The sequence below is a fragment of the Eucalyptus grandis genome, chromosome 6, assembly GCF_016545825.1.
Source record: "Eucalyptus grandis isolate ANBG69807.140 chromosome 6, ASM1654582v1, whole genome shotgun sequence".
NCBI classification, from domain to species: Eukaryota; Viridiplantae; Streptophyta; class Magnoliopsida; order Myrtales; family Myrtaceae; genus Eucalyptus; species Eucalyptus grandis.
This window is the reverse complement of record NC_052617.1, coordinates 21,674,078-21,695,891: the sequence shown is the minus strand read 5'-3', so window position 1 is coordinate 21,695,891 and position 21,814 is coordinate 21,674,078. Positions and strand designations below refer to the sequence as shown.

The 21,814-nt window shown below is 42.6% G+C and overlaps 2 protein-coding genes and 1 pseudogene across 2 annotated transcripts; 2 read left to right on the top strand and 1 right to left on the bottom strand.

Annotated features, from left to right (window-relative positions):
* The first annotated feature begins 731 nt into the window (after nucleotides 1–731).
* LOC104448908 (lysine histidine transporter-like 8) lies at nucleotides 732–4,057 on the top strand. The gene is made up of 5 exons (XM_010062843.3): nucleotides 732–1,259; nucleotides 1,472–1,605; nucleotides 2,481–2,908; nucleotides 3,055–3,186; nucleotides 3,298–4,057. Exons 1-5 carry the CDS (start codon nucleotides 910–912, stop codon nucleotides 3,784–3,786), a joined length of 1,533 nt encoding a protein of 510 aa, XP_010061145.2. The 5' UTR covers nucleotides 732–909; the 3' UTR covers nucleotides 3,787–4,057.
* Nucleotides 4,058–13,731: 9,674 nt separating this feature from the next.
* On the top strand, nucleotides 13,732–18,129 carry LOC104448906 (neutral ceramidase 2). Its single transcript, XM_010062841.3, has 9 exons — nucleotides 13,732–14,213; nucleotides 14,361–14,569; nucleotides 14,648–14,938; nucleotides 15,180–15,441; nucleotides 15,571–15,829; nucleotides 15,990–16,115; nucleotides 16,539–16,602; nucleotides 17,082–17,251; nucleotides 17,426–18,129. The coding sequence occupies exons 1-9, from the start codon at nucleotides 13,858–13,860 to the stop codon at nucleotides 17,972–17,974; spliced, it is 2,286 nt and encodes a 761-aa protein (XP_010061143.2). The 5' UTR covers nucleotides 13,732–13,857; the 3' UTR covers nucleotides 17,975–18,129.
* On the bottom strand, nucleotides 17,994–21,519 carry LOC104451675 (annotated as a pseudogene).
* Nucleotides 21,520–21,814: the final 295 nt, after the last annotated feature.

Sequence of the window (21,814 nt, the reverse complement as noted above, 5' to 3'; positions counted from 1 at the left end):
CACCAATTAAGCTTGTCGAATAGCTTTCGAAAATGATACCAAACACGTAATAGCAGACTAACAAGAGGGCTTGAAGAAATCAAGTTCATTTCCGCCTCCTCTTTCTATGGTTTTGAATTTTCCTTCTACGCGGAAATAGGTACGGGGTGGTCGTCCCTCGTCCGTGGGGTAGTTGCGAGCGATGGATAAAGTCATTACTGCATGAACCTTCACTGTCCACAGAGATGAGGATCGTCACGGATGATGGAACCTGCGTGCATCACATGCATGGTGTGGGCGTCCCTGATGCACTAAGTCGTGTACTTATATAAAGCCGAGGGATTAGTGAAATAAGGGGCGGCTAAAGTGCTGGGGAAAAGATAAAACAGACTCAGGTTTTGATTAAGTGGCTGAGCAATTAATTCAGATGTGATGGATTTTGTTCTCAAATAGACCATGCATGTTACATTGAGAGTGAGTTCCGATTCTCACGCTCGTCGTCAGGATTGGTCGATTGACGGGAAGAGGATGAACTATATGTGTACGTCATGATTAGTCGTGTCAAGGGTTTGAATAATATGTCATGAAATAGCAAAATGGAATCCAATTATTGATTGGCTTTGAAAGCTTTTTTGTTTTTAAATGAAAAGACAGCGGCCATGCAAATGGGGCCGGTCAAAGGTTCCATCTTTTTATCTCTCCCCATTTAATTAGCCTCGACTCAGAGCTCACAAAGCCGCCGACTCAGCACCCACATAACCAAATCATCCGAAAAAACAATTGTGTTATTCACCGACTCAGTCCTATAGTGTCTCCATCGTCTCCTTCCTATATAAGTATTACACCAACCGGGGAAGAAAAAGATGCAAACGGTAATCACTGTATAGAGAGAAGCTATTTGGAAAGAACTCACAATAATTGGCTGATTATATGGCAGCAACCGTGGAGACCCCGGCGATATCGGCACCGCCGTTTCAGCTGCACAATTCCCCTTCGATGACCCGTTCACCGCTCATCGGGTCCGCGCCAAAGACACCTGCGAGGAGCCCTTTCACTGCCATGATGACTCCCCTGGCGAGCCCCATGAAGAAGGCCATGGCGAGCATGCAAGGGTACTTGGAAGAGGTCGGGCAGTTCACCAAGCTCGACCCACATGACGACTGGCTTCCCATCACGGAGTCGAGGAACGGCAACGTGTACTACGCGGCGTTCCACACGCTGAGCTCGGGGATCGGTGTCCAAGCCCTCCTCCTTCCCTTAGCCTTCTCCGTGCTCGGTTGGTAAGTTCGGTCGGCCTCGGCCTAGGAAAACATCTAACGTAAAAGCCCACCTAACCGTAATGCGCGAATATGGAGATTAGGTGCTTCGGTTGAATGCTGCACTACCCTCAACCCTAGCTGGCTTTTTCATCGCAGAAAAAGAATCCTCTTGCTCTCTCTCCCAAGGTATTGGGATTCAAGGAATTGCTGCTGACGCGTTTCTGGTGGTGCAGGGCTTGGGGAATCGTCTGTCTGTCCGCGGTGTTCGTGTGGCAGCTCTACACGCTCTGGTTGTTGGTTCAGCTTCACGAGTCCGAGGACGGTACACGTTACAGCAGATACCTCCGACTTTCCATGGCGGCTTTCGGTGAGTCATTAGAATATGCCGAGCCTGGGTATCTAATTATTTGTCTTATGTCTGACTAGAATTATGTAAATTACAACTTTGGTTATAAACATGAAATTATACACATGGTAAGGTCGAAGAGTCTCCCAAGTCAACCCATAAACGGACAGATGTGATCGGATATGTATGCATTCACACGCCTAATGACCCAATTCGTTATGTGTCGTATGCTAAATGATTCATATGGAGTCGCCAACCTAATCTGGAAGGCAAAGGGGAAAAGTTAAAAAGAATAGCTGAGTACAGTGGTCAATTCCTTTTATCGGATGCAGATTCGAATCAGATGTGCAAGGCAACAGACTATCTAAGATCTCCACAATGAAACACTATAGTAAAATTACCAAAAAAGTTCTCGATTTCAAGTAGAATAACCACGTGAACTTAGTAGCATGATACTCTTGTGCGTCAAAGAACGAGTTTTTTTTTTCTTTCTCTCCATTGGTAACTAGTGTGCTGACCACTCGTTCAAAGTTCAATCAATACGTTTTAAAAGGATATCCTTACAAAAGAAAAGGGTAGTTGGAATTAATAAGAATAGTTATGTTTTTAAATGGAGAGTGGGTGCTTGGGTGGTACCTAATATGTAATTTGTACCTTTGCTATTATTTGGTGTATGGTAGTTTTGAAAGGAATATAAAGCGAGATGAAATGATATCTTAACATAAAAGTTGATCGGATCAGATAAAGATAACCATAGGGATTGACTTTTTATTGACTGAGCGAGCTCAAACTTTTGACCGCTTTAATGCATGAGCATGATCAACCAACGCTTTACATAAAGCTTCATCGATTACAAAAGCCAATAGCAATTCTAAAAGCCAATGACGCAACTCCAGGTAAAAAGAAGGGGAAGCTCCTGGCCCTCTTCCCAATAATGTATCTTTCAGGGGGCACCTGCGTGGCCCTGATCGTGATCGGTGGCGGGTCCATGAAAATAATCTTCGAGATCCTGTGCGGTGGCACCTGCGACATCGATCCGCCGTCCACCGTGGAATGGTACCTGGTGTTCATCTGCTGCGCCATCATCCTGGCTCAGCTCCCCAACTTGAACTCAATAGCCGGGGTCTCCCTGATAGGGGCGATCACAGCCATCGGATACTGCACCCTGATTTGGGCGCTGTCCATCACCAAAGGCCGGCCCGCGGGCGTTTCCTACGAGCCGGTGAAGACAGGGTCGGAGCTGGCTAGGATTTGCAGTGTCCTGAATGCGGTCGGCATCGTGGCTTTTGTGTTCAGAGGCCACAATGTCGTGCTCGAAATCCAGGTAAAAGATAGTTCCATTCGAGAAAGTACGTTGCTCATCGACTAAAGAACGCCTCATGAAGATGCGCTATCATTAACGAATGTAAATGTTCTAACTTCAGGCTAAAGTATTTGCCCTGATCTTTATGTTTTGCCTTGGATTGCCAGGGGACCATGCCTTCAAGTAGACAAAAGCCATCTAGGCAGCCCATGTGGAAAGGGATCAAATTTGCGTACGTGGTAATAGCACTGTGCCTGTTTCCACTAGCGATTGGTGGCTACTGGGCCTACGGAAACTCGGTGAGAACCACACAAGAATCGATCTAGACTTCACGTTTCCTCAACGTCATCACGGAAAGGTTTTACCCTTTTACGCCACCGTTCCGTGATCAGTCTCTCTTTTTCTAACAGATCCCTACAAATGAAGGCATCCTCAACGCTTTGTACGAGTACCACCTTCGCGACGCGTCCAAAGTCATCCTCTGCTTAGCGAGCGTGCTCGTTGTGATCAACAGCCTGAGCTCGTTCCAGATATACGCGATGCCAGTCTTCGACAACCTAGAGTCTCGGTATACCTACAGCAAGCACAAACCGTGTCCTCGGTGGCTGCGTACGGCCCTCCGCATCTTCTTCGGATGCCTGGCGTTCTTCATATCGATCGCGCTGCCCTTCTTGCTGAGCCTGGCTGGGCTGGTCGGAGGAATCGCGCTGCCCATAACCTTAGCATACCCTTGTCTGATGTGGATCCTAATAAAGAAACCCGCTAAATACAGCGCGATGTGGTGTATAAATGGCGTTTTGGGAGTGTCTGGGATGGTGCTCAGCGTTCTCATAGTCGGGGCAGCCATTTGGAGCATAGTGACAATGGGAGTAGAAGTTCACTTCTTCAAGCCGGAATAGAATTTAACTGCAAGGTGGGACTCGCAGGATATAAACTGTATAATCTCCTACGCCATCCGCAGGTGCATGCGGAAGTCTGTGCAGAACATTTCGACATAACCATTGTCCATAAGATAATTAGTACTGTTCAGTAACCACGACTAGCGATCGATCATGTGTTGGAGCTGCAAGGCAGCAGCATAGGGAGCACGAGAGGAACAGAAGTACTGTATGATGCTGTGTGACTTGTGTTCATCCTTGTACAAAATCTTTATGCTGCTTTCAACCACAACTCTGCACGATCTTTCGCTTTCGTATGCTTCTCGAGGTAGATAAAGCAAGCGTTGAAAATCTAACCCAGAACCGAAAAAGCAAAAGCTGACAAGGGAAAAATCAACATCCGATTAACATCTTTGCTTTGTAGCTTCGTAAAGCTTGAGCGCCGATACAGACCTCCATCATCTCATGTCAAATCCTAAATGTCACACCCTAATTGCTATCAGAAAAGAAGAATCACACGACCGCCCTCATTTCCAAGGAATCCAAGGATGCAGCCTGAAATAGAGACCAACGCAAACCTGCTACATATACCAATATCTCTAATAAAACGGGAGTTGAGGGATCGGAGTTTCTAGAATCCATAAATATGTAGGGAAAATGTCACAAATGGCCCCTTTATTGCGATAATGCGATTTCGTCCTCGACTGACGGATTTGGTCTCGAATTATTGATAAATGTCGATTTAGTCTTCCTTTTGATCACGGCCATTTGATCCTTAAACTATTCATAAATGTCCGATTTAGTCCTTCGTTACTGTTTTTCCTTTTTTTTTTTTTTTAAAATTTTTTTTTTTTAATTTTTTTGCTTTTTTCCCTTCCCTCCGCCGGAGCCGGCGGAGGGAGCCGGCGTCCGGCGAGGGTAGCCCTCGCCGGCGGAGGGAAGCCGGCGTCCGGCGAGGGTAGCCCTCGCCGGCGTCGGGCGAGGGCCGTCCTCGCCGGACGCAGGCGAGGGCGGCCCTCGCCGCTGTCGGGCGAGGGGCTCCCTCGCAGATCTGGCGAGGAGCTCCTCGCAGATCCGGCAGGGGCTCCCCTCGCCGGCGTCGGGCGAGGGAGCACCTCGCCAGATCTGGCGAGGGCCGTCCTCGCCGGACGCAAGCGAGGGCGGCCCTCGCCGCTGTCGGGCAAGGGAGCCCTCGCCCGACGCCGGGGTGCTCCTCGCCGGCGTCGAGCGAGGGGCCTCGCCAGCGTCGGGCGAGGGGCTCCTCGCAGATCTGGCGAGGGAGCCCCTCGCAGATCTGGCAAGGGCTCCCCTCGCCGGCGTCAGGCGAGGGAGCACCTCGCTAGATCTGGCGAGGGCCGCCCTCGCCCGACGTCGGCGAGGGAAGCTCCCTCGCCAGATCTGCGAGGGAGCCCCTCGCCGGCGTCGGGCGAGGGAGCCTCGCTCGACGCCGGCGAGGGAGCACCCCGGCGTCGGGCGAGGGCTCCCTCTCTGCGAGGGAGCCCCTCGCCCGACACCGGCGAGGGTCGCCCTCGCCTGCATCCGGCGAGGACGGCCCTCGCCCGACGCCGGCGAGGGCGACCCTCGCCGGACGCCAGCTTCCCTCCGCCGGAACCGGCGGAGGGAAGGAGAAAAAGCAAAAAAAATTTAAAAATTTAAAAAAATTTAAAAAAATTTTAAAAAATTTAACAAAATTTTAAAAAATGAAAAACAGTAACGAAGGACTAAATCGGACATTTATGAATAGTTGAGGACCAAAGCCGATCAAAAGCTCGCGACTAAGTCGACATTTATCAATAGTTCGAGATCAAATCGACCCAATCGAAAGCCAGCGACGAAATCGCACATAAAAAAAGATAGGGACTATTTGTGACATTTTCCCAAATATATATGTATAACTTTGAATTTAATTAAACCTAACAACTATCAGACATACACAATTTATACCTAATCATGTCCAAAATCCTATTATTGAATATCCCCATCAATATTTCTCTTGTCTTATTTGCAGCTAGTTAAAGAACCTAAAAAATTATTTGAATAATAAGTAAGCAATCACAGTTCAGTGAGTAGTAAATATTTTTTAAATAGATCCAGCATCTATTATGCATTTATATAAAGTGATATCATAACTTATCAATCCCAAATCTAGAATATGATATATGTAAAATATTAAAAGTAGATGCAAACTTTCTAATAGAACTTTTTATGTATATGACCATCAATGGCTTAGTCCATTGATCAATCTTTTGTAATTAACCCGTTAATGGTCTATTCTAATTATTAATCTCCTCAAATTATACGTTGATAGATTAAACCATTGACTAATCTAATGCTCAATATATAACTATAGTCACGCTTAATGTCCATGACTAAAATAACCAATTTTACCCCCTTGGCTAGATTTCCACTTACATCAATAGGTAATTTAGCCTAAAAATAAGTCACAACAGTATGCATACATCTAAGTTTTGACAACTTGTTTAATTATTTATTAATTGCATAGAAATTTATGGATTAAATTTTAAACTCTAGCAAAAAAGTTTCATTAAATTGCATGACATATAGACATTAGGAGCATTTGCATTGGTAGTGATAGAGCCTTTTCATTAAAAGAAAAATAGAAAATTAATTAAAAGAACCATTACTTAAAAGAAAAAGAAAAGAAAGAAATGGATTGGGCCAGGGCCAAGCCGACCCAGCCTTCTTTCCTTTATTCTTTCTTCTCCTTTTCTTTTCCCCACTCCTTGCCTGGCCCCCATTCTTTTCTGGGCCCAACCCGCATGCCTCTTCATCTTCCTCCCTTCATGTCGCTCACGCCTTCTGCAAAAAGAAGGGCAACGGACGGAGATACAAAGACAGGGGAGTAGTAGGTCGCAGCGTGATCCTAGGTTCGGGGATCAGGCTGGCAGCAATAGGCTAGCGGTGGCAAAAGTCATGCGCACTTGGGGGTGTGCAAAAAAATCGGGACCCGCCCGGACCACCGACCAGGACGGAAGCGCCCTAACAAGTGAGTGGTTTTTAGGGAACCTCGGCTCTGCAGTTCTGTTCCATGGACGGATCTGTCCATCCGCCCACTCAAACCGATCAATTATATTAAAATAATATATTAATTTTTAATATTAAAAATGAAATTACAAATTAACAAATTCAAATCAAATAATTAAAAAAATTAATTAAAGTGGGAAAAAAAGTCCAAAGCGCACCAAATGGAGAGGTGTTGATCTCCATATCTTGCTTATTAAAACCCGCCCGTACCGCCTACTCGCTTATTAATCCACGCATAACTCGCTTCTTTTCTTCATTATGGTTGTGTGTATACGCATGGCATGCTTTGTGGTTTTTGTTCTGCTGATGAATGATGGCCAACTGTGGATTTTGCCGAGGGTGAGGGCAGATAATGGACAAGGGAGAAATGTTAGTTTTGCGTCTTTAATTAGCACAATGAAAGTTTGATTTTAATCTTTTAGGATGAGCGAGTACATAGATTTGTTAAGATTTGAGCATGACAAGGGGAGGCTCCAAGACTTAATCGGTCCCGATTATTATTATTGTGAGGCCGGTTCCATAAATCCACCCGGAAACCCGACTAGACCGGCGATCCAATTCCCGGGTGGATCTCAAGTCCAATTTTTCAGAACCAATCCTTAGCGGGCGGTTCTCAGTTCTAGATCGGGAACTGCCCAACCACCGTCCAACCCCTATGCGCATTTGTCGCTGGCCAAGCTTAAAGGGAAGAAAGCCAAAGGTTGTCGGAGGTCTTTGGGGAGAGTCCAGGAGAGAGAGAGAGAGAAAGAGAGAGGGGTTCTTGTTTTTCTGCAGGTTTTGGCCGAGAGAGAGCGACGAGAGCGCGAGCCCGAGAGAGTGATTTGCCGTCGTCGGTGGCCCATCCGTTAGTCGCCGTCCGCAGGGGCACCCCCACCGAACCAAACCTAGTAGGTTTTCTCTGGTCAGGTATGCTCCGCTTTTACAGGGCGTGCGTGGCCGACCCGTTCGCATGGCGAAAAGGAGTGTAGGAGAGAAGGTGGCTTCGGGCGTGCAGAGAACGCACGAAGAAGAAGACCAAAAGGGAAGAGAAAATTATAAGGAAAAGAAAAAGAAATAAAAAGGGGTAATGAAAAGAAATGAAAAAAAGACAGATGGAAAGAAAGACCGGCAGCTGGGGACGTTCAGCGAAGAAGGAGTGCAGGGGAAAAGGACAAAATAAGAAAAAGGCAAAGGAGAAAAAGAGAGGAAAACAGAAAAATCAATAAAGAATTAAAAAAAAAAAAAGCTCAAAAATGTCTTTCTTTCCGTGACCCGATTGGGTCCGACCTGAGTTTGATTGGATCAGCGGGTGTCCGAGCCTTTGCCCGGTATAATAATATTAAATATAAAAATATATTTAAAAATTTAAAAATTCAGAAATTTTCAAAAAATGGAAAAAAATGAAAATCCAAAAATTTCTGAAAATCTAAAAACTTTCGAAGAACACTAAAAATTCAAAAATTTCAGAAAATATTGAAAATTCGATTTTTTTTTCAAAAAATTGATTAAAAATTAGAAAAATAGAAAATTAAAAAAATCAAAAATCTACAAAATTCAAAATTTCATTTGAAAAAATTTTAAAAACAGACTTTCTAAGCTATTTTCTTAAAATGGAAGCTTCATAACTCTAAAGCTATTTCAAAACTTGAGTAAGCCCTCAAGGCTTATCTTTGGGTTTTAACCGTTTTCAAAGATAATTACCCTTGTTCACATGCTTTCGTTGTTCGTGGCTCCCTTTAATATAGTTAGGATTGACATTTATCTTTTTCCTTAATGCTAGGTATTTTATCCCATGCAATCTATTTAATACTTTCTTTGGTGGCTTTTTTATTATGTTGATGATTATGCACTTACATGATCAGCTCTCGCGTTAGTAGATAAGCTTAAAATTAATCCAAACTACTTGACAAAAATCATTTTAAAAAAATTAACAAGATTAGGTGCTGAAATGACATTAATTTGTTAATTATTGTAATCAAGTTCTCAACCCTAGATTCTCTGATTGCATAAAAAATGAGATATACTTCTATACCTCACTTGGTTTTAGGCTAATAGTGACTTCTTACTATAATATTCTTATGAACACTCTAATGTTGCATGAGCTATGAGTTCAGGAGAGCCCGTGCCTGATTATGGGCCATAAGCCTATTTTTAGGCACTACCCCTAAACCTATTATTCTCTCAAGGGGTAGATAGCGATAGCATACTCCCCTTCAAAGGATTTCTAGCCACATAAGCATAAACCTCATTCTTCAGTAATCTCACAATCAAAATCATAATTCATCTCATAAACCAGTTTTGCAAATCAAATTAAATCACCTTTCATAACTCAAATTTCTCGAATAGAGTCTATTTCATAAAGCATTTCACAAATCAATACATATAATATTTGATAAACAATACTCAAAGTCAATAGCTTTTTGTAATTCTTTTACAAAAAGATTTCATAAACTCAAATATAATTTTTTATTAACTCCATTCATCAACAAGACAAACATTTCATAAGACATTTCTCACACCATTTTGGAATTCATGTCATAAACCTAATAGCATTTCAAAACGTTTTAGACGTTTTTCAAGACATTCACAAATGATCGTAAAGTTATAAATATTCAATCCAAATTTTATGCAACAAACATGCTCTTTCAGAAATCATAATATATAGAATTTTTATCGGTCTCGCAACATGAGTTTCTAAATTCATAAAAAAGATAGTACAACTCACCCAATAACACCTACGACCAAATTATAAAAATTACTCAAATCGTTGAACTCATAATCTTCTCAAACAAGCGAGAAATAATGTCAAAGTCAAGTAAAGCACTAACTTAACTACGAATTAGCTAAATCAAGTTTACTTGCGAACAAAGTGTACACACTAACAAAATTTTTGTCTAAAATAGATATTAAAAATTATTCTTAACATGGAGCTCAAGTTGAAATTTTAGAATCTCACTCCGACTACATTGTTACTTCAAATCAACTCTAATCAAACCCCACGACTCTATAATGCCCTAATCCATGATATTAATAAAATTCCACAGCTTAATAACTCTAAAATTGGACTCCGTAGCTCAAATTTATATAATTTCGAATATATGACCTAATTTCGAAAATTATCATGATTGTATGAATAAATGACTCGACTACTTACCGGGGCACTGCAAAACGTAATTAATCTGACTTATCGGTTGTCCGAACTCCGAAACAATTTTTTTCATTTTTTTCCCCTCTTTTATATTTCTTCCTGCACTCCTTCCCTGTCTGCGCGCCCATGCCCTTTCTTTCCTCTTATCTCACGGTCACCGAGGCGATGGCTTTACTTTCTTTCTTTTTTTAATCCGTTGACCAGTCAAACCGACTCAACTATTACACTAAAGCTAGCACTTTCAATAAACAATTTGTTGGGGCTGCTTTTGCATTGCCAGCAAGGAGCACGAAAATAACTATTCCTAGAACCAGTTCACCTAATTCAATCGGAAAAAAAATCTCCATTTCTCCCTGGAGGGACAGGAGCACTCCAATTACAATCCAATTGCGCCCGGGTCATACGTCTTGTACGATCCTTGCCTACATATTCGACTACTAGAGAAGATAATGGACGAAGGTACGCCCAAGAATTTTCATTTTCATACAAACTAAGTGAGCGTGCATATTTTTTCCGTTTGATGTCTATATGGACAAAGGAAGAGGCGTCCTTAGCTTCTTTTCCCTGGCCGATCTCATTTTCTTCGCTCGACTTTCGTGCACGACAGCAATGGTCTTGTGAGGCATACCAAGATAAAAAGGCAAATCCAATACGTCTAAAGTATAGAGAAAGTCGAGCGAAGAAAATGAGACCGGCCAGAGACAAAGACCACTAGACGTCCATCCTGCATCCGTGAAGTTTTCCTAGCAGTTATCATTAAACTTAGCACGCAACATAAAAGTGCAAAGAGAAAAGAACTAAGAAATGCACGATCGATTTGACTGAACCATATATGATTGCTTGCAAAGGAAAAGCTATAAACTATGCATAAAGGAGCAGAAGAGGAAGGAACAAGACACTTCCAGCATTCAAACCTTCGAGTCTCCAAGCGTTCAAACTCTCTTACTCTCAAAAGTGCCTAAACTCTCTCCAATTATAGCCTCCTTTCACTTTGATCATTTCACCTCAAATCACTTTGTAATCGCTTAAAAATTTTATGTAATCACTTTCCAATCACTAGAAATCACCCCAAATCACCTGTAGTCACTTCTTGGAAATATCAAATCACTTCTAGTCACTTCCAATCATTTGTATCATCTATTTTCAATAATTATATTCTATCGCTGAATGAAATAACCAACTGAGTTTTGGTTAGCGCAATTACTCTATATTATTAGTTCTTTCTTTATTTACTTATAAGTGGGACTCTACTCGAACACAAACTATAATAGAAGATCAATTTTTTTTTTTCATTTCTTTTATCAGTGGGATCTCTGCTTAAGGGTGGACTACCGTCATTACGTGAGTTCACATTGTTAATTTAATTACATTTAATCATATTTTGCTACACTCAATTGAGCTTGGATTACTACCCTGTGGATGGTCATAGTTTATAGTCTTATATTACTCATAACACTATACATCACATTTGCATTATTTATTATCTTTCATCCATGTGATTTTATTTAAATTCCATATTTTTTTTTTTGTGACCCAGAAAACCTCTGTGGGTCGTCTTCGCTTGGAGTAAACCCTGGAAGGAGTAGAGTCACCACCACCCTTGCTCTCCGGATAAGTCGTAGGTTCCTTTCTAACAAGGCAGACGACGCATGGATTCAAACTCTGAACCTCTCGCGAAAGGAACCGGCGCCCAACCACTACGCCGCCACCACGGGTGGTTTTAAATTCCATATTGTTCATTTACATTAAACATATAAATAATCACCAATCATTATGCCACTTTCTATCAATTTATTTGAAATCATCTTATGTTAACTTCTTTATATATATAACCCAAGATCTTGACAGCTATTCGGTATCAGAGTTATCTTTGTCTCATATCAAAAAATGGTATAGTGATTACTAATTAAATCTTTCTTGAGCGACAGATGAAACGCATTATTGTCAATCTATTGTTGAATAAACCCAATTATTTTCCAATTCATTCACTCTCATTCTTTGTCTTCCTCATCTCCTTAGCCTCCTCACCATCAATAGGATCAAACAAATATTCGCAATATAATGTCTTTCATTCGAGATTGTCAAAAGGAATAATTTGAGGCATTTAACTTAAACATTATGCCACTAGTTTTCTCCATTTAATGCTAGAATCTGAACACTAGCTTCAATATCACTTTGTTGGGGAAAACTAGGTAACAATTCATCAAAACTAAACCCAATCCAGAATCAATTTCTCCCCCAAAACTAAACCAACTAAAATGAATTTATCCCCAGCAACTAGCCTTCAAAACCTCGCAATAAGTAAATATAATGCCAAAATAATAAGGAAACAAAGGCAATAACACGAAGATTTTATGTGAAAACCCAATGTTGGAAAAATCATGGACCACCCAAAAGCTTCCACTAATCACTAAAAACAGTAGGATACACAAAGTATTCCTTTTTAGTCATATATTAAAGGATCAACATCAACAATACAATAGTATTTTCATCACCATGAAGGTGGATTAACACAAATGGAGGTTGGAGAAAGTTCTTAACGAACGAAACTCAAATTTGGCCTTCGAATCTAGATCGCAAAGCCACGCCCTTTTTCCTTTTTTCTCCCTTGCTCTCTCGGTGCTCTCTTGGTGAGCACACTCACTTTTTCTCTCTTGTTGGGTTCACTCTCTCGCACAAAGCAACATTTACCCTTTTCTTTTGTCTTCTATTTGACTTCTTCTTTTATTTTTTTGGGAAAATTCCAAATATGGCTTGAAGTGTCTTCATTTTCTCAAATAAAGGCTTGAAGTGAATTTTGTTTCAAATAAATATTTAAAATGATTATGTCAGTTTCAAAAAAAGGTTTGACTTTCTAGTTGGTCAATGGCATTTTTATCTTTTACCTTTTTTGAATTTTTCTTTCTTTTTTCTTTTTTCATTTTTTTCTTTCTTCTTTGCCAGTTGTCAATCTTAAACAATGGTTGACCACTGACAATGCCTAGAGGGGGTTTGGTAAAGGTTGTCCTCACCCGATTTGGCAAGGGCCACCCTCGCCAACCATAGGCAAGGGACGACCTCACTTGGGCGAGGTGACCCTCCCCTGGGTAAGGCCGCCCTCACTGGTTATAGGCAAGGCCAGCCCTCGCTAGATCTAAGCGAGGGTCACCTCACCAGCAGTTGGCGAGGGACGGCCTTGCCTAGGTGAGGCGACTCTCACTCTGGGTGAGGCAACCCTCGCTACCCTCACTCGTGGCTAGCGAGGACCTATGCAAGGCAACCCTCACCAATGGTCAACAAGGGTCGCTAGGGCCTTTGTTGGAAAGGAAAAGAAAAAGAAAAGAGAATAAATAATTTAAAAATAATGGTCTTTGGACAAAAATGCCTTTGACTGGTCGGAATATCTAGCTGGTCGGCAATTGACGAGACCATGCCTTTATTTAAAATTGTCATGGCCACTTACGCCCTTATTTGAGATAGAAATAGTCATTTCATAACCTTATTTAAGTCCTTATTTGAGAAAATGATGGTACTTCATATTTTTATTTGAAATTTTTGGTTTCTTTTTGTTTTATGTGTTAGCTGGCCCCACAAATGAGTTGGACCAGCCAACAGCAATTGCGGTCCGATGTTTCATCGCCTTTATGCATCCGCACAATAAACGGACGAGGCATTGCATCGTCAATCTCTCCTAACCGATCGACCAATCCGAGGATTCTCCTGCGCTAACTATCCCAAAACTTTTGTACCATTCATCCAAAAAAAAAAAAAAAAAAAAAAACAATCTTACATGAAATCACAACGTCATTATCTCAATATCAATACACGATAGCATCATCTCACATCCCAGTCACTACAATCTAAGAACATACAACGCCAATCTCCTAGGAATCCTAGGCCATGGAGCTTCTTATATATACTTACAGACCTTATGTTCAAACATGTATCTACCAATGTTAATCCCACACGAGAGCAAGACGGTGAAGATGATGAGCAACAAAGGGCGCAAGTGTCTACTTCTCCTCTCGTTGCTCGCGCTCGTAGTTTTGGGAGTCGTGAATGGGGAGTACCTGATCGGAGTAGGGAGCTACGACTCGACAGGACCGGCTGCCGCTGTGAACCTGATGGGCTACGGGAACATCCAGCAGAATGCGGCGGGGATTCACTTCCGGTTGAGAGCCAGGGCGTTTGTCGTGGCAGAAAGTCCAAACGGGGCGAGGTTCGCCTTTGTCAATCTCGATGCCGGGATGGCTTCGCAGCTCGTCACTATCAAGGTTCTGGAAAGGCTTAGGTCGAGGTAAGAGGATAGAGTTTCTGAAGGAGTCATTGGCTGGACTTAGTCTAGACTGTCTAGTAGATTGACATTCCAGTTACAGTCGCGAGTATTCTGTAATAGGTTTTTATCTCAGCGAACAATTTTGTTTTATTTCCTACTTTTTAAAAGGTTTGGAGATTTGTACACCGAAGAGAATGTTGCAATCAGTGGCATACACACTCATGCTGGTCCCGGAGGTTACTTGCAGTACGTGCTCTACATTGTGACCTCCCTCGGATTCGTCAAACAGTCATTTGATGCCATCATCGATGCCGTTGAGCAAAGCATCATCCAAGCTCACAACAACCTCAAGCCTGGTTCCATATTCATTAACCGAGGTACATAGCTCAGTATCGGTGGCATTTTGTTGATCGATGAATCATGCCAACGATCCTGATATAATCTATTTTCAATAGGGGATGTGGATAATGCAGGTATAAGTCGGAGCCCAAGTGCGTACTTGCTCAATCCGGCTGAGGAGAGAGCTCAATACCCGACCAACGTGGACAAGCAAATGACGCTGTTGAAGTTTGTCGATGGAGAGAGCAGGGAAAGCATTGGAGCGTTCAATTGGTTTGCGACACACGGGACGTCCATGAGCCGAGACAACCGGCTCATCAGTGGAGACAACAAAGGAGCCGCTGCCAGGTTCTTTGAGGACTGGTACCGGTCTGCTTTGGGGAAGGGGAAATCGGCTAACCGATCTAGTAAGCTTATTTTCTTTTGCAGGATCGCACCTTCATATACTATGTTAAGCTTTTAAGCGATCTGTCGGTTACATTGCTGAATCATTCGTTAATGTTAAAAAAATGTGTAATCAAGTCTGAGCTTGCCGTTGATGGATTATTCAACTTGGCAATTGTGATCATCGTGAGTTCTTATAACTAATGTAGCGCGAATGATACTAATGTTACAGATTTTTTCTGTTTGTGTCATTCGTGAGATCAGACGTAGATGGTTTGCTGTTGATCGAGAAGGCACAAACTATAGGCGCAACTGGAGGGCAGCCGTGCAGCAAAACGAGCAGCCGGAGTTCCAAGGTAAGGATAAACGATGGCTCCTTGTTCGTGGCTGCGTTTTGCCAATCCAACGTGGGGGACGTGAGCCCAAACGTGCTTGGAGCATTCTGCACCGATACGGGAAAACCGTGCGATTTCAACCGCTCTTCGTGCAACGGGGACGATACACTTTGCGTGGGGCGTGGACCCGGGTATTCTCTAATTTCTTCTAGAATGAGTTAATCATTGTCGGGCATTTCATTAGTTGCGTGGTGGTTGTGAAATGGCCCATAAGCTTCTTACCTTGAATTGATATGAGGGTTCGTGACACTGTGTTACAGGTACCCAGATGAAATCCTAAGCACAAAGATCATAGGCGACAGGCAATTCAAGACGGCCCTCGAGCTATTCAAGTCTGCTAAAGAAGAACTGACCGGAAAGATAGATTACCGTCATGCATATGTAAATTTCACAGATATTGAGGTGGAGTTAGAGGGAAACCGGGTGGTTAAAACATGTCCCGCAGCCGTTGGTGCAGGTTTTGCTGCTGGAACCACTGATGGCCCTGGCCAATTCGGTTTCCAGCAAGGCGATACAGAGGTTAGTAGATTCCTAAGCGTTAGCCAGAACCGGTTTTCAAGTAAATTCAATTGCGCCTACCACGTCAACCGTGCAATAAAACTTTGCAAGTTTCGGCCAGATTAGACTCTGGCTCATTCTTTATCATCTCGTTTCATGTGGACGACTCGCACGTTTGCAGATCAACCCCTTTTGGAAGCTTGTGAGGAACTTGCTGAAAAAACCGAGTGCGTATCAGGAGAAATGCCAGAAGCCGAAGCCCGTCTTACTTAGCACCGGTGAAATGTTCCATCCCTACGCTTGGGCGGTATGATGGACTCCCTATCCAATCTCACAGTTACAATAATCTCACAAAAGCCAGTCTAATGGGCTTTATTAGCTTCGCCATGAGCTACAACCTGCTTGAGACATAGCAAATCTAACACTAATGCATTCGGGCCACTGAAATCCTCAACCTCTTCTGATGGAAGTATGCTCTTCTAGCTCACATCTTGTGATCCTCCAGTGGTGCCTGGCTGGTTTACTTCAGTAGTATGCTTAAGAAGGAGGTGCTAGATGGATGTTACCAGAAAATTTTACCCCCAAGTCCTGATTATTTGTTAGAGGATTAATAGTTAATGCGAAAGTAATGCATGGTCACGTGTTGCATGTGATGATGGCATTATCTTTAACGTCACCACAGACAAGCATGATCTGATGCCTAAACATTCCTTTTTCTACTATAATGCAGCCAGCGATTCTTCCAATTCAAATGCTCAGGTTAGGACAACTGATCATTCTCTCTGTACCAGGAGGTTCGTCTCTCTCCAATTCCCTCATGCAGTGAATTTTAATTTCATGTCATAGCTTCGGTTTGCTTAGGAATAGTCCATTCCTCCACATATAGAAGTGTTGAGACCTCTTCCGGGAGTAGACATGCTGAATCAGGAGTGTTGCGGTCACCACGTATCTAAATTCCACACAGTATCTTAAGACCCACGTCTAGAGACTAGAGGAAATTCCAGAAAGTAATTCCAGAGGTGGTTGAAGTAAGACATTCTTGTGGCTCAAGATGTATGACAGAGTCCCTTAATTCATCATGTCAACCAAGAAGAGCAGTTTCACTCGAGAACAGGTTTTGATCGTATACGGGCTTCCTAGAGTTAATCAAACATGTCCTAAAGAGACTTGGGTCAATGCCAACATAGAAGTAGCACTTCTAGATGGAAGTCTTCAGCAGTAACGGCCACAAGCGCTATACAAGCTAATCAAAATCCTGTTTTCGAATTTACAGAATTCACAACAATGGCTGGCCGGCGACTGAGGGAGGCGGTGATGGAGACATTGATAAGCAATGGGAATGGAGAATTCCGGGAGGATCTCCAGGTCGTGATAGCAGGCCTTACAAACACTTATTCGCAGTATGTGGCAACCTTCGAAGAGTACACACAGCAGCGATATGAGGTACTCTCTTGTGCATATCTCAATAGATTTTTTGAGGCAGCCATGATACTAGATAGATTTAACAGAGAGGACCCAAACGAAGGTCAATTACCATCGTAGGACTACCAGAATTTACCGTTCCGTGAGGTAGCGTTCATATCCTTTCTGCATTACAGTTGCTAACTTATGCCGCAGGCTGCTTCTACGCTCTACGGTCCCCACACGTTATCAGCCTATATCCAAGAATTCAAGAAATTAGCAAAAGCGATGGCAACAGGAGTAAAGGTCCCTAGAGGTCCTTCACCTCCCGACCTTTCTTCTGTACAGATCAGCCTCTTGCTTCCCCCACCGGGCGACTTACCTCCTCCAGGCATTAATTTCGGCGACATTAAAGAGGATGTCACTCAACCAGAAAGTAAAACATTTAAAATGGGAGACAGAGCAAATGCCACTTTCTGGAGTGCGGACCCAAGACACGACCTATTAACAGAAGGCACGTTTGCGGTCGTAGAAAAGCTTGAGGGGGAACGGTGGATACCGGTACATGATGACGATGACTTCTGCTTGTTTTTCAAGTGGAAGTCGGAAAACTATGGATTGAATGGTTCGGCAACCATTGAGTGGGAAGTTCCGGAGGAGACTAAGCCCGGGATTTACCGCTTGAGGCACTATGGTTCCTCTCAGAAGATATTCTCTCCCACCGAGTACTTCACTGGTGCTTCCAGTGCATTTACGGTGTCATAGTATTGTGGGCAGAATTATCACCAAAGAGTCCCAATGAAAATTTCAGGATTCGGGAACAATTACAGGGTTTGCTACCTTAGAATATGATGAACAACAAATTCCAAATAAAACACAATTTATGCAGGAATTATGCAGAGTTCTTGCTCTGAAACGAAAAAAAAAAAAACAGCGAAAGTCAACTCATTTGCCCATCCATAACACATCGAAGACACTTTCCTTCAATAAGTAACTCGAAAGCTTTGTTGATATCTTCAAAGTCCACCTCATGTGAGACAAACTCATCCAACTGCAACTCCTGAAAATACAAGAGGAAAGAGAGAGGGGAGTTCAAAGGCATGTTTCATCACGAATATCTGGAATCAGACTCTAACTTGAACCAGAACTGATATGAAAATGAAATATTTCCTTGGTGTTTTCAACTCTCTAAGCACAGACAAATTAATAGCACAACCAACTGCCTGGAATTGCTGCACAGCTTCATGTTTGTGACGATAATGCTCAAGTGCTTTCCAATGAACCTAGGATTAAAACCATAGGAAGCAAAGACATGATACAAGTAGCTATAGAAAAGAACAGCCACCTTGTCCACATAGTGCCTCAGGAGGATGGGAATATCTGACCTAGCTTTGAATCCCCCAAACAAAGACCCCATAATGCTTTTCCTGCTATGAAGGACATCAAAGGAGCTAAAGGTCAACTGCAACCCAGGCCTGTCCACTCCCAATACAACTGTTTTTCCCCAACCCTGAACCTCATGCAGATAAGAGACAATCAATAACCACAGAATTTAGTGGCTTGTCTAAGTGCTCATGTATTTTAGCATAGGAGGGAGAGGGATAGGGGGGGCAGGGGGAGAGAGAGAGAGAGCTTTCTGCAACACGCATAGGCCTCGTGCACCAATGATGCCAAACCAACAACTCAAAACAGTAATCTGCTCCCCCACCAGTCATCTCATTGATCACCTGTTCAATTAAGATATGAGAAATTTATAATTATGTGATGAAGCAAAGAGTTTCGCATGTAAAGGAGCTTTACATGGCCAAAAATTGACATTAAAGCCTGACAATTAGCTATAAGTTTTTCATCTTCCACTATATTCTTTACTACTGCAAAGTAGTTGGATCAATGTTGCCAAAGACAGGCAATGTTCCCTTGCAAACAGTAACCATTTATTGCCGTGAACTTGAAGATCAGAGTTTTAGAGAAAAACCTGGCTTAGCGCTTTATTGTCGCAGTTTCCAGCATTGACAAAATCTGTCACCCCAAACTTCTTTCCTGTGTTGGTAAGGAAAAACACAAACTGGACTTCAAAACGATGAAAGGTGTGCCGATCAATGGTGGACTGAGAATGTCACTCGAGGGACAGCAACTGACGCTGACAGTTTTACATGCGAGTACATTGAGGTCATAAATCTGAGTTTTTTTCTTTTCTAATTTTTTACCTTTCCTTTCTATCTTCCCAGGACAGGGAGGGGGCACATATGCCATAAGTTTAGGATATCAATTCAGATATGATGATCTAACTTTGGAGTAGGCAATCCTAAAATCGGATGTTCAGACATCACACATTCTTTAATGAGCAGCATAGTTTCCCGTTTACAAATCGTATCATGGGCAAGCAGAACTTGATTTTTGCTTCAGAAGCATTAACTTTTATAATGACTGAACATGGACCTTCCAAGATCTTAATCCTAACTTCGCTTCTTTGTCTATCATCTGAACTTGCAGTCTGTTTCCCCTACAACTGCTATGGCATGAAATAACTGCATATCTGCCACTGCTAGGAATCACAGGAGTTTTTGAGTATTATAATTTTACTGCAAACTAGTCAACATGTCTTACCAATTTCAAACTTGTCTGGGTTCTTATCCACACCTATTATTCTGGCAGCACCACACAGTCTTGCTCCTTCCACAACCTGCAGAGACAACTTTAAGTCATTATCTTTCTCAGAATCCTTTGGGCATGAACTTGCTGTTTCAATTTGATTGTTGGATCAATGATTGGATGGAAAAGCATGACAGGAAAACATAACATTGTTATATTTCATACTTCTAATCCAATTAGACCAAGTCCAAATATTGCAACGGTTGATCCCGCCTCCACGCTTGCTGTTCTCCAAGCAGCCCCAACCCCTAAACAGATCCGAGCAGTTCTCAGAAATTTATTTTATCCACTATTCTTTGCTATGTCAGTCAAAATTAGCTAAGATAGTTCTGTTGCAAGAGGCTCATGCAAGTTGGAAACATGAAGAAATTGAGAACAATATGCAATCAGACAAGACCTTCCAAAGCCCTTCCATCTGATCTAATTTCTTTCTGACTCAATAGAACCATCCCTGAAGACCAGTACTAGTAGTGAAGCAATGAGAGACTAATTTGTGTAAGCCATTTGAATAGCCAGAGCATGCATATTCTACTTGAGGACCAAAAAGCACATCGAAACCTAAATCATTAAGTAAGGTTGGACTTGTACTTCATAGGTAAAGCATAATGCTGAAATGCCCCCGCAACAACAGTAAAAGCTTTACAGAAAGTATGAATGGACAGAATTGGCATGAGAATATGCAAATCAATAGGAAGATCCAATAGTTGGCTTGGGAAGAGCCGCCCACACAAACAATGAACCAAAAATAAAGAGCCTAAGACATCAGCTCCCTCTTAACACGTGAAGTCAAAATGAAAATACCAGCTACAAGAAGTCTTGACCTGATGAGGGAAGCTATTAATTTTACTGAGATTGAAAAGAAAATGTGCTTCACCTGTCGAGACCCCACAACCAATGAGGCATGCTCTATTTGGAGCAATTGCGGGATCAATCTTAGTCACATGGGCAACATCTACCACAGTATACTCAATAAAGCTTGACACGAACAGAAAGGGATATAGAACTTCTCCATTAAGATCCTTGAATCTGCTTGTCTCATATCTAGGCATTCGAGGAAATACCCTGAAGGGGAGTTTTGAGCATAAGTTGCTCTTCTTTGACTTACAATCTGCACATTCACCACAATCTGACATGAAGGTTGGAATGAATACATCCCCTTCCGTTACCTCATCGACATTTTCTCCAATGCTCTCCACAATCCTGAAGACAAGGAAATTTTGAATGTAATATCTCTTAGATACCAAAATGAGGGAGAAGAACGCTAGAAGTGCCGTAACTTTTGTACAATGCTTAATTTGGTGCGAAAACTTTTCGTCGGATCACTTAAGTGTCAAATTGAAGAAAAATCGATTACTCAAGTGCCTCCACAACAAATTCCGGCAATTCGTTGCATGTGACTTTTTTTTTTTTAATGAAATTTTCATGTCCTTGTGGCTTTCTTATAAAAAAGGAAGTCCAATGACCTGACCTTTCATCTTCAATAGTGACCAACCAAACCAAGTAGGTTTTCTCTGGTCATGTATGCTCTGCTTTTGTAGGGCGTCGAACCGGAGCTCGTGGCCGACCCGTTCGCAAGAGCTTCGGTCCCTCCGGCCCCCGTAGGTCTTTAGCCAAGTCTGTGTGTGTTTCTGGTCGTTTTCCAAGAATCCTGGTCCCATTTCGAGTCCCGGTTGAGTCGGAAATCTAAACGTTTGGTAATGCTCGCGAACTGTTTGTACAAATGCCTGAGTGAAGCTCGCGTGACTATCCCTGAACCGTCGTGCGTCCGCCGTTGCTAGATGTGTTTTGCTGCTGTTCTACACGCTTTTTTTCGTCCATTTCAAGTTTACATTGTCGTGATTAAGGCAGGTGGCCATAGGTTTTGATTCGGGCTTATTTTTGTGCAAGTCGTGTCCCGTCTTCCTTCCTCCTTGTCCGTATAGGTGAGAGAGTGGATGTCGGCTCAGCGGTGGC

Excerpts from the sequence above, each read along its gene's own strand:
- LOC104448908 (XM_010062843.3), top strand. The coding sequence starts at position 910 with ATGGCAGCAACCGTGGAGACCCCGGCGATATCGGCACCGCCGTTTCAG. Across the intron at positions 1,606-2,480 it reads ACTTTCCATGGCGGCTTTCG|GTAAAAAGAAGGGGAAGCTC; the intron begins GTGAGTCATTAG and ends ACGCAACTCCAG. Across the intron at positions 3,187-3,297 it reads ACTGGGCCTACGGAAACTCG|ATCCCTACAAATGAAGGCAT; the intron begins GTGAGAACCACA and ends TTTTTCTAACAG.
- LOC104448906 (XM_010062841.3), top strand. The coding sequence starts at position 13,858 with ATGTATCTACCAATGTTAATCCCACACGAGAGCAAGACGGTGAAGATG. Across the intron at positions 14,939-15,179 it reads GAAATCGGCTAACCGATCTA|ACGTAGATGGTTTGCTGTTG; the intron begins GTAAGCTTATTT and ends TCGTGAGATCAG. Across the intron at positions 15,830-15,989 it reads TCCAGCAAGGCGATACAGAG|ATCAACCCCTTTTGGAAGCT; the intron begins GTTAGTAGATTC and ends GCACGTTTGCAG.